The sequence below is a fragment of the Daldinia vernicosa genome (assembly GCF_022497035.1).
Source record: "Daldinia vernicosa strain CBS 139.73 unplaced genomic scaffold F5Y00scaffold_71, whole genome shotgun sequence".
NCBI classification, from domain to species: domain Eukaryota; kingdom Fungi; phylum Ascomycota; class Sordariomycetes; order Xylariales; family Hypoxylaceae; genus Daldinia; species Daldinia vernicosa.
In genome coordinates this window covers 68,817-80,552 of record NW_025953987.1, presented here as the reverse complement: position 1 = coordinate 80,552, position 11,736 = coordinate 68,817, and the positions used below count along the sequence as shown (strand labels likewise).

At 45.2% G+C, this 11,736-nt stretch overlaps 6 protein-coding genes across 6 annotated transcripts; 3 read left to right on the top strand and 3 right to left on the bottom strand.

Moving 5' to 3' along the window:
• Window positions 1-287: 287 nt before the first annotated feature.
• F5Y00DRAFT_255899 (Arylsulphatase) lies at window positions 288-2,180 on the top strand (the record flags this gene model as incomplete). Its single annotated transcript, XM_048010336.1, has 4 exons — window positions 288-318; window positions 352-621; window positions 669-826; window positions 879-2,180. 4 exons carry the CDS (start codon window positions 288-290, stop codon window positions 2,178-2,180), a joined length of 1,761 nt encoding a protein of 586 aa, XP_047860526.1.
• A 220-nt stretch (window positions 2,181-2,400) lies between these two features.
• Window positions 2,401-3,764, bottom strand: F5Y00DRAFT_255898 (uncharacterized protein; the record flags this gene model as incomplete). Its single annotated transcript, XM_048010335.1, has 4 exons — window positions 2,401-2,716; window positions 2,772-2,884; window positions 2,932-3,638; window positions 3,695-3,764. 4 exons carry the CDS (start codon window positions 3,762-3,764, stop codon window positions 2,401-2,403), a joined length of 1,206 nt encoding a protein of 401 aa, XP_047860525.1.
• Window positions 3,765-4,418: 654 nt separating this feature from the next.
• F5Y00DRAFT_273922 (uncharacterized protein) lies at window positions 4,419-5,300 on the bottom strand (the record flags this gene model as incomplete). The annotated part of the gene is made up of 1 exon (XM_048013263.1): window positions 4,419-5,300. One exon carries the CDS (start codon window positions 5,298-5,300, stop codon window positions 4,419-4,421), a length of 882 nt encoding a protein of 293 aa, XP_047860524.1.
• Window positions 5,301-5,817: 517 nt separating this feature from the next.
• On the top strand, window positions 5,818-7,766 carry F5Y00DRAFT_273920 (uncharacterized protein; the record flags this gene model as incomplete). The annotated part of the gene is made up of 6 exons (XM_048013262.1): window positions 5,818-6,120; window positions 6,151-6,224; window positions 6,277-6,508; window positions 6,572-6,634; window positions 6,694-7,005; window positions 7,068-7,766. 6 exons carry the CDS (start codon window positions 5,818-5,820, stop codon window positions 7,632-7,634), a joined length of 1,551 nt encoding a protein of 516 aa, XP_047860523.1. The 3' UTR covers window positions 7,635-7,766.
• A 1,541-nt stretch (window positions 7,767-9,307) lies between these two features.
• Window positions 9,308-10,434, top strand: F5Y00DRAFT_248346 (uncharacterized protein). The gene is made up of 3 exons (XM_048009427.1): window positions 9,308-9,893; window positions 9,954-10,141; window positions 10,195-10,434. Exons 1-3 carry the CDS (start codon window positions 9,744-9,746, stop codon window positions 10,271-10,273), a joined length of 417 nt encoding a protein of 138 aa, XP_047860522.1. The 5' UTR covers window positions 9,308-9,743; the 3' UTR covers window positions 10,274-10,434.
• A 359-nt stretch (window positions 10,435-10,793) lies between these two features.
• F5Y00DRAFT_273917 (uncharacterized protein) lies at window positions 10,794-11,513 on the bottom strand (the record flags this gene model as incomplete). The annotated part of the gene is made up of 1 exon (XM_048013261.1): window positions 10,794-11,513. One exon carries the CDS (start codon window positions 11,511-11,513, stop codon window positions 10,794-10,796), a length of 720 nt encoding a protein of 239 aa, XP_047860521.1.
• Between the last annotated feature and the right edge of the window lie 223 nt (window positions 11,514-11,736).

Below are 11,736 nucleotides of genomic sequence, written 5' to 3'. Positions count from 1 at the left end.
TTGGTTGCAACGCATTTCGGCTCGCCAATTTGACTTCGAACTGTCTGGCGTTAATTATAGACACGCAGGTAGAAAAGAGGAATCTATCCGGCTAGTCCCCGATCAACATACCCTAACTTTTCTTTAATGCAACTACAATATTCTAGGAGCTAATGAGAATATATCATGACCGGATTCTAGTTCGATTTGTCGGATGCTAGTTGAAGAATACCGCTACGGAACCTTTTGAATACCTACTATATCGCTCTCGAGTAACTAGTTTTAACCTACAGAGCTGGATAGTAACTATGAAGCTTTTATCTTCTCTCCTTTTTTCATGTTTGGCCTATGGAACAGCAACATTTGGACCAGCCAATCAAAAACCAATAACCCTTACGGATGGCTGGACTGGACAACAACCACAATCACGACCTAATATTGTATTCATCCTCACCGATGACCAGGACTTACATTTAAACTCGATTGAGTATATGCCGTTCTTAAAAAAACATCTAATCGAGCATGGCACTTTCTATAAAAGACACTTCTGCACGACTGCGCTCTGCTGCCCTTCTCGCACGACTATATTCACCGGTAAAAACGCCCATAACACGAATGTTACCAACGTCGTTCCACCGTACGGTACGAAACCCCAAACGGAAGTCCTGGATCATGCTAACCAGTACTAGGCGGATACCCTAAGTTTGTTAGCCAGGGGTTGAATGATAAATATCTTCCAGTCTGGCTCCAGGAGTCGGGCTATGAAACATATTATACAGGAAAGCTTTTTAATGCGCACTCGGTTGATAATTACCATTCACCTCATGCTGCTGGCTGGACTGCTTCTGTAAGTTCAGTGCTCGACTGTAATAACTGGGCTCTATGCTAATCATTAAAAGGACTTCCTGTTGGATCCATTCACATACTGGTATATGAATAGCACATATCAGAGAAACAAAGACGCACCAGTGAGTTTTGAAGGACAACATAGCGTTGACGTCCTCGCGGCGAAAGCACTAGGGCTATTGGATGAGGCATTCGAAACTGGGAAGCCTTTCTTCCTTGGCGTTGCTCCAGTCAGTCCTCACGCAAATATATGGGCTCCTAATTTCAAGGATGGTGGCCATGGTGACTTAGAGAAGGTCGAGTTTTCACCGCCAGTGCCAGCTGAGAGGCACGCCAACCTATTCGAAGGTGCTAAGGTCCCGCGGACTGAGAATTTCAACCCGGACAAGCCATCGGGTGCTAGTTGGATTCGAAAGTTACCGAAGCAGAGCCAAGAGACAGTTGATTATAACGACCACTTCTATCTCCAGAGACTTCGAACCCTCCAAAGCGTCGACGAGATTGTGGATTCGCTTGTTCGGCGCCTGGACGAGCTCAAAATTCTGGACAATACGTACATAGTCTACTCTACAGATAATGGTTATCATATCGGCCAGCATCGGATGCAACCCGCAAAGCAATGCAGCTTCGAAGAAGACGTCAATATCCCGCTTATCATTCGGGGGCCTAGAGTCCCGAAAAATGTGAGTAGCGATATCGTAACTGCTCATACTGATCTGGCGCCTACCTTCTTAGAAATAGCAGGCGCTCCTATGAGAGACGACTTTGACGGGCTCGCCATCCCGCTTACTGAAGAAAGCCTCGCGGAAGCAAAGGAGACACGTCATGAGCATGCTTCAATAGAACACTGGGGATTCGCCTCAAACGAGGGGCAGGTACTTGATTCATACCCGAGACTGCACACAAATAATACTTATAAAGCTCTTCGTGTCATTAGTAAGGCGTACAACCTACACTACCAGGTGTGGTGCAACAACGAGCGAGAGCTGCACGACCTAACAACAGATCCGGGACAGATGATTAATCTCCTACATCCCGACGAAGACGCCCCAGAAACCATAGCTGGAGCACCCATCGATAAGGTTGTTGCCAGACTGGATTCTTTACTCTTCGTCTTGAAGTCGTGTAAGACAGAGACCTGTATCTACCCATGGAAGGCGCTTCATCCGGCTGGTAATGTTGCCAGTCTGAAAGATGCGCTTTCCCCGCGGTTCGATGCCTTCTATGATGAAAAGTCGAGAAAGATCGAGTTCGATAGATGCGAGATGGGTTTCATACTTGATGCCGAGGGGCCGCAGTTCGAGAGCGAGAGTATTCTCTCTGGTTTTGATCCGAACTGGCACGAGTGGACCTAGTTCCTTCAGAGTAATACGAAGGTTACTTTGATATTAGGGGGAGATAGTGCATATAACCGGGTAATCATTCATCGTTCCTAGTAGTCGTGGCCGGTCGCCGACTTGATTCTCAACCATGTTAAACCTAAACTCCTATACAGGCCAGAGAGTATGCTGATAAGATATACTAAAAAAATTATATACTTGAGATGATCGCTGTTTAGTGATCATTAAACCCTATTTACACCATGGTGGTGGCTAAGGTTAGGAGAAGTCCAAGCTTATCGCAGCTTGCATGCCATCTGTTCAGCTCCTGGCCGCGGTCTGAGTTATGAGGACTTGATCGAGCATCTACTAGATCTCCAAAGGTCCGTAGCGACGAGTTATTCCGCTCAAGATAAAGTACGCGGGCAGCTTCCCACTGGGCTTGCGTCCTGGCACTCCAAAGCGAGTCCGGGGAGGGGAGCGGAAGCGCGCGGTAATTGCTAATGCTGGGACACATAACTCCGAACTTGACGTCTATCACGCGACTTAAGAGGAACCAGGTGACGGCACATCTAGATCGCAGTTAGAAGACATCAGATCCCATCCGAGGAGGCTAGCTAAACATACCTTCGCCGCGACTCGGTGTAAACCCATTCTTCCCAGGTCACGGTTGGATTATCGAAGTCGCTGACGGGGAACCATATCATCGAATCGAATTCTTTGCTCCTTTTCCCATAAAGCTGCTTAAATTAGTACACACACTTCATGTATAGGAGCCATAACCTACGTCAAAGGTCATGAGCATCTGAAGACGGATCTCGGGCACTTCTGGGGTGGCGTTGTTATCTAGAGCGAACATGATCATATATATAATCTGCGCGTGCATCGACGAGATCAGATCGTTGAGCGAGCACGTCGGTAGGATGCGGAGGAGTTGCCGATTTTCTTCATTTATCATCGACCATACAGATTCTTTCATGGGGTCCTGGCGTCTGTTGTATAAGTTCACTAGCGCTGAGCATTTTGCGATGTCTCGAGGAAGCTCGGATTGAAACCAATAGCCGTGGCTATACCACGAGAAGCTCTCTCTGCTGAGCATCATGAGGGGCAGCCCTCGCATGGTTTCAAGGATGAATTTGGCGCTGTGCCAAGCAACTGGGTCGGTACGAAGCTCGATCAAGGTCCGAGGCGACGTAGTAGGTAGCTCGAGGCTCGCTGAAGCGCCGAAGCGGTATGCGAGCGAATTGCATTCTACATTATCATGATTCTCTGTCGATTCAGATACGGTCTTTTTTGCGCCAGCGCCAGCAACACGCGAAGGGGTGAAAGAGGTCTCGTAGACACAATGTAGACCCTTGGCCTTGCAGCGCGAACACTCGGTCTCGAAACTACACTTCGCCTTTGCAGAGTGACATTCTTTACAAGAACGAGGTCGTTTCTTAGGGCGACTTTGAGCCCTGCGGCAATAGGCGATGTGCCGCTTATAAGCGGATTCTAGGGGATATAATCAATACCACATTCCGGCCGGAGTTATGGAGAAGGGGGTTAACCTGTGGCGATGGGTTTATTACACAAGTTGCAGAAGTGTATAGATTCTAACGGTGTGGTGTTGACTGACATCTTGAAGATAGGAGGTTTAGGAAAGATGTATTTGGGTAATATTTTCGGTCCTGTACATTTGTTCATAAGTCATCCAAGTTATTATAAATTTACGCCTCTTATGCTTAATTTGTCAGCATCGCCGGATTCTATCTCCACTTAAGTCTGGTAATCTGGTTGGTGTTGGATTACGCCGGCAACCCTCACCTGGGGTTATTTATTCCTGAATATTGTTTTCTTTATTTAATTTTTAAGAAGCTATTTAACACCGATTCCTCGAGTGTGGTACTGTTATATCACATAGCTACCTCCTAAGTATGCTTAGGTAAAGATAGGGAAGACCAATGCAACGATCCACACATATACTATGCCCTAAGTTCTTAAATGAGAAAGTCATTTTTAACATACATAACTACGTCTTAACAATTACCCCAAAAGTTTTATGATGTCCAACAAGAGTTGAGAGTTCAGTTATCTCTACCTTAGACTGATTAAAACCTCGTAAACAGAAAATATACATGGCTCAAGGGTAATTTCTCATTTCGATGTCATATAAGTAGGATCGACTCTTGTCAGATATCTCTATCTGTCCGATACCTTATAAAATGTAATCTGTTACCAAATAACCTTTTAGTAGTATAGCGGTTTGTTCGACAACTCTTCCCTTTCTTCGTATTAGTGTGCATTCAGTAAGGCGAAGGACAATTGCCAGCCTTGTATTGCAAGCATTATAGCCACTATCAAAGTAACCCATGCAACGAGCGCGATGATTACGATCACAGAAAACCAGGTGCTGACAGCTACAAATGCAGGCCAGGTTTCATCAGGCCGCGCAGCCAACACGACTTGCATCGCAGCGAGGATCAGAGAGAAGGCAGCAAAAACAAATACTAAAGGAGCCGCGAATTCTTGTATAAAATATCTTGTTTGCCAAAACCGCTCCCGATAAAACAGTCGTTGCAGTAGACCGCGGTGACCTGGTACCTGGGGTTGCAGAAGCCGCACAGCCCAATTCAGCCGTGACAGACGAAGCTGTCCGAACCTCCACCGCGGCGAAACAACCGTGTCGGGAATATCTCGAAACTTATCAATGAACCGAGAGAAATCGCCATACGTCATCGTTTCCGAAGCGGGAATCAGATTTTCCTCCCGTGCAATGATGAAATCGGAGCGGTGGCGGACAAGATAGGCATACGATCTAATAAATCCAAGCGCCGCAGGCCGGCAAGTACTGGATGGCTTAAGGTGTTCCTCCCAGAAATCGTAGCTTAATAGTTCAGGTGATAGTGGTTTTATAAATATAGTGTTATAATACCATACAAGGTGTAAGGCTGGGTCTTCGGTAATACATATTCTTCGTTCTTTTACTTTATGTTCATGGATAGGGTCAATATGTGAGCTGCTTTTGCGAGCGAAGAAGTGAAGGCTGGGGTACATCTTGTCCAAGACGGGACAGTCCAACTCTTTGGGAAGACGTAAGGCTGCGTCGCATGAGATCCACGTATCCGTCAGACGGTTATAAAGTTGTTCTTCGTTATCGAATGGTGGCGTTTCCATGATGATTGCGTTCCCCAATACCGATGCTGTCTCTACGTAGATGGAGGCTAGCTTATTCGGAGTATGTTAGGAGGCCATATATACCTACCTCCTATGTCAAAATACTCTCTTGTCCCTTCGTTATTATATTAAGAAAAGGTTGGGCAGTTTTAAGCTAAAACCTCGAGACTGGCGGTGAAGAATGGCGACGGTAGTAGCTGAATGCATAGTGGCTAAAAACATCGAGTACTATTATTTGATGATTGGAAATGCAGCTTCAGCTGTCCACCAAAGGCCCTGATTAACCCAGTCAGAGGCACCTCTGGGGGCGTGGCAATATGCATTCAGCCCAGCACATAATACCTAACGTATCTTGCTGGGTGTTTCTTGATAACTTCCCCGCCCTTCACTTGCCAATTCCTACTCAACACCCATACCTCAAACCAACTACGGAGTATGACAGCAACGTTGGACATCAAAGTACGAGTTGTGGACTGGACAGATTTGATCATAAAATTTAATCGTAAGCTGTGGGAATATGCCTAATGTAATACAGAAAAATCCCATCCTCGCTAGTTCTGGCGAGGAAGATCTTAGGTATAATGAATCCTGGCTTCCATGGCATTCCCAAATCCTTGTTGTCACGACCCTCATTTTCTTCCTCGAAGTAGGACTCTGTTGGCGACTGATGGCGATTAGTTTCTACCTTACCTATTGTTACTTTATTTATATCTACGGGCTATTCTGCCAGCCGCGCTGGTCTCATACGTTGAAGGCAACCGTACATTCCGTTGTCTTTGGGCTTCTAGTGTCCTGGTGCATAGCGTCAACACCGCTCCATGTAGTCACACCAACCTTAATAGACATTTAGACTCCATATGCTGTACATCCCATCTTCAGGAATACGGAGATTATTTATACCGCCGGACACAGCACTCTGGTTGAGTTAGTCTCCACCCGTAAAGCACGCAGTCTATGTGAACTAACAAGGAGAAAGTATTATTGCCATCCATGGCCTTGGATCTAACCCCGATAGCGCTTGGACCTACAGGATGGATAACGGAAGTGATATATTCTGGCTGAGAGACTTGTTGCCAACATTCGAGGGTTTCCAGAATATTAGAGTGGCGAAAGTGAACCATCAGACACGATGGGACTCCAATGCTGCTGACATGAGATTACAAGAGCATGCATCTGAACTCTTAGACCATATCCACAGCTTACATAGAGTATTAATGTCCCCGTTGATACTAAAATGGCATTCGACGTTCACTGACGTGAAAATCGTATAGGCTAATCCTAAGCGACCTATAATCTTCATCGCTCACAGTTTTGGAGGGATACTTCTGAAAAAGGTAGGTAAATCGTTCGCGTGTCATTCTCGAGTCGACTAATAATCGTCCTATTTATCTAGGCTCTACTACTCGCTAAAGCTCGCTCAAAAGACGTCGCGACGATGACTAGAGGAATTATATTTCTCGGTGTACCTCACCAGGGTAGCAACGCTGCTTTTCTAGCATCATGTTTGTCCTGTTTAGCTTATTTCAGAGGATCATCATCCACCATGCTCGAACTCATGTCCGTAGATGGCACAGAACTCTTAGACCTCGAGTCAGAATTCTACGATGCATACGTCACCCAGTACCACTTTGGGGATATCCAGCCGTATATTTACGATATTATTGAAAAGAGACCGGAAAAAATTGGCAAATTTGTGTTAGGTTGGGTGAGTCCGTTTTACAGTATATATTTTGAGCACAAGGTGGGCTAATCTGTTCACGAGTTTAGATAGTTAAACCGAAACCTGGTCACCTACGCCATGGAAGGTTGCTCACGTTCGACACCGACCATCGAGGCCTCAACAAATTCCGATCCCACGATGACCCTAATTTCGATCTTTTCATGAGAGTTTTTGGTCAGGCGTATGATTATGCGCTACAAACCAGCGCATTCCCCTCGCTACGGGATAGGTTTCCACCCCCTATCCCCTCGAATGACAAGCCTACGTCCAGCCCAGATATAGCTGGCAATATAACGATTCCTCATTTCTTAGAGATGGCCGTGATTGATACCTCTGGATCGAAGATCGGCGTGTTTGGTACTTTTTGCCTATATGGTCTACAAGAATTAATCGCTTCTTTTGGATCTGGCGATAGGAATAGGTCTGGCTCTTACCTTACGCTGCGCGTTCCAATGCTTGCAGCATTCGGTGCCCTTATTCACTCGCCTCTTTGTGATGTTATGAAGTTGGCCTTATCCCGGATATTTTATGGCAGTACGAGTACCTTTTCTAAGGGAATACAGGTCCTTATTGCTATTATAATGGTGAGCTCCCTTCTACCTTGCCTCCCATAAAAGATACCTATACACTATTTCCCACCCTTACTAGCATGTTCCATACCAAGCGCTGAGCTTTTATCTAGATTTATATCCTCCACGTAGTTTCTGTGGCTACTTCCGCTCTAATTGCGGGTGCCCATACTTGGCGCCACATGCGAGCAACAATCAGAGTCAGCAATCCTTGCTGGCTACGTGCCTCGCTATTTATCCTACCTATCAGTGTAGTATTTCAGTACACATTCCTAACCGAGAACACCATAAAGCCCTTCTATAATTTTATATCCTTCTTTTTGGAAACCTACATCAATATGTCTGTCAAGAAAATTAGGTTACAGGCGTTAAGAAAAAGGCACTTTGGAAGGAAAGAGGAAAGCCGGTTTGGAACAAATCCACCTCGTTGAATACTATCACTGCTATCACATATCGCGTTTCCGTAGAGAGGGCTATCTCGGTATATGAAACATCAAGAGTATTCTTATAGCTATCATAAAATAGCCAGCATTATCATTTAGTATCGCACGTAAATTAGATTTATCTTGCCACCACCTCTCGCACTCTCAATACATGATACAATTTCGACCCAGCCATGGAAACCCCATTTTGACTATATATACCGACCTATGTATCATATGCCCCTTATGATAATAATCCACCTAACAATTAAAAAGGAAACGCCACGTTGAGATATATACCCTCTGTCATAAGGTGCCAAGATCCAAGTGTATCTAGATTCTACATGGTCTGATATTAAGGTACAGATCCTAGCAGTTTACTACGTAAGTTACTAGGAAATTTGGGTCACCCTGGATTTGTTCTGGCTTCATTTTAAGCTCTCAAGATCAAGGAGTACTCGGCTAGATTTTGGATGTAATCAATGTCTGCTTTGACGGGAAATTGGATGACTGCTTTGTACCTACTTAACGTATATTGATACATCTCGAGCGTTAGATAGCACTTGAGACCTGGGACTAAATAATGATGCGCCTGAAGGTGTGCTCATTACCAAATCTCATAAGAATTGGATTGCTCGGCTTGCTCTGGCTGCAGTGATAGTTCAGCACAGCAAAGTGAAGGATAAGCAGGTCTTTATTTGCCCCCCTGATTTTTGTGGACGTTGCGTCGCTGAGAATGCTATACTCACGAGAAATACTTGTATTATTAATTAGTATAACTAAGGGGTGTTGGAACTTGAAGACATAGTACCATCCTCGAACGATTGGGCTGGCCAAAGATGTATAAAGAGTCATGGTTGATGAATATAAAGAACGACGATTCGACTGTTTGATGTTCGATACCCCTCACAGTGCGACTTGCATCTTCCAAACACCCCAGCCTCCATCTGTGTTCAAGCATAAACAGGTGGCTTGGCAGCTTGGTCCTTGGTAGGTAAAAAGGAAGACATATGAGGCTCTTGTTGAGAGCTGTTACTACGATGTAGTCTTATATTAGTAGATCGCCGTAATTTAATCACTTCTCTACGAGTTTTTATCGTCTTGATTCGTAACCGGCACGTCGTTTCTTACCATCTACGCGTCGCCTAACATGCGACCTCGAAGTAGGGATGCCGGGCGTTTGCTGGTCAATTGACAAGTCAACGAGCAGAAATGCAGTAGAAATGCAGCAGGCTGGGACAGAGCTGTTCGACCAGCGCAGCCCTACCTATAAGTCGCTTCATTAATCATGCCGTCGTGACGTAATATATTGTCCAAATCCTCAGCCTCATTCGTCGGCATTGGCCCTGTCAGGGCTTCAGGCTCTTAGCGGCTAGATCTACGGCGCATTAGCGCCCAGAAACTTGCGGTCAAGTACACCTTTCTAGGCCTCTAATAGGTCCTTGGCAAGCCCCTGCAGGCCTCGAATCAAGAAATGGAGTCACTGGTTGACGTGTAAGTCACATAACCTAGTAAATATCGAAGACGCAAGCCAGAGCCGTGATCCGATCTGAAGAGACCTTATATATTAAGGCCTCGCTGCTGCTTTTTTCCTGTTACCGCTAAGTATCTTGTCAATCCTCAGATCCTCTTGGAAGCATACTTGGTAACCCTCTACGACTCTACGAGAAACCCAGCAATACTGCTTCTACCAATCCATAGTTAAATCCGATAACACAGCTTCTCATTAGCGATGGCTCGAACTGCTGGGCTCCCTCCCTTCTTCCTCATTAGCAATGCGCTGATTTGGATTTCGGCCGTTATTGTGATGGGAATTATCTCCTACTTCATCTCTCTAAACCCAAATTATGTTCCCGGTCGTATCATTTACGAAGAAGTTATCGTAAGTCCCAGTAATCTTCTAGCTCTGGGTTCAAACCAGCTAACTTGGATAACTCGATAGTCCGTTCTTACCGTCGCTTTCTTCCTGGTCTCCTTCATTCTCGGCTCATACCCGGGTTCTATTCTTATATTCAACGTCATATTCTCCTACCTCTGGCTAGTCGCAGTTGTCTTTACGGCTGAGGATTGGTCATCCGACTATGCTGGCGAGCTTGCTCATACCGTCGAGGCCTTTAGCTTCATTGCCTTGTATGTATCCCATCCGAAATAATCACTTGAATCGGTACTGACTTATAGCCTAGCTTTTTCCTATTCTTCAATGTTGTCTTTGACTGGCACTACGGCTTCCGCGGACACGTACGCAGCACATCAGCCGTGTAATAATCTAATTCAGAGATTTGATGAGATATGAGACAATTTGCGAATGATTTATGGGACTAGGAAGTCTTGCGATGAGGGTTACATGTTTGGGATAGGGAGAGTAGCAGGCGTATTCTCCAAGTAGTTGATTACACGACTTTATGACTTTAGATACGAATACCCAAGTAATAAATACTTTGTTCCAAGAACTAACAAATGTCTCCGATGTCGTGAATAAAAAGGTTCATATGGGGTACAAGTTGACTACCAACTAACGCCGATGTTAATTCTAGCATGTAAGGGAGATCACGGGCAAGAGTACGATATATAGCACACGACTAAAACGATCGATAAAATAAACAGCATCCTCGATTAAGCTCCAAGATATCTAGGGAAACAGTACTCATAGTATACAATTGTCGTATACTACAACGCCAAAACACTACCATACCTTCCTCTAAGCAATTATAACCTCCCACCATAGGAAATGGCCGAAAACAAATTATTTTACTCTTTTTCCGTACTTATAAGTCCAAAATTATCATTGTACGCGAAGACTATTCGAATCTATATATCGTCCGCGCATACTTCTGAGCGTTCTACCTCCGTGAGTAGGGGATTTTGCCTCTTCGGTCCAATATACGCTGCACTTAACAGGGCTCGTAGGGGTGGGCTTGTGAATAAACCCGGGCATCTCAATGCAAGGCACCCTTTTCGCATCCAAGTCTTGAATAGGGGGGCAGGCATAGTGTAAACCTGTATTCATCAGCTTCTCACTACGGGACTTATAATAACGAGATTGGCTCCGGTTATCACCGCGCGGGAAATCCAAATCGTACGTCTCCGTCCATAGGCCGCCTTTACGTCTCTCCTCTCGAACTTTCTCGGCAACGTCTACGACGTAGGAGACGGCTTTTTCTGAAGCTTTACGATCAGCGGGGGTAGTGCCGATTGTTTTTGACGCAAGGCGATACGCATTTTGAGCCTCTTGATATCTCTTCATAATCCATAGAGCGTGGCCTTTGTAAAGGTAACAGGTCGCGAGAGGAGGAGACTCACAGGCATCTCGGTCGCTGGCGATGATTAAGGCATCTTGTACCGCGGTGAGAGCATCGTCGAGGTCAAATTCGGATGGGTTCTTGCGGTAGTTGTCAAGCAAAGCGCGGCAATTCCGAAGGAGGGCATTTACATGATCCTTATTCTTAACTCTCTCGGTTGTCGTGATGCCGAAGGCTGGCATCTTTATGTTAGATGCAGCCATTTCTCTAGTCAGTTAGGTAGTCTTTTCTATCAGTGGGAAGTATGTTAGAATTCAGGTATTATCTACATCGGATTGGTTGGTGTCTAAATATCGAATTAATAGCATTGTTCTAAGGATCTATCCTCTTCCATTGTTTCAATGGCCAACAATTGTTTCTTTCATAATCTAAATCAAGACCGTGAGAAGCAGATAAAGATGAATTAAAAAGAAAAGAACTCCCCAG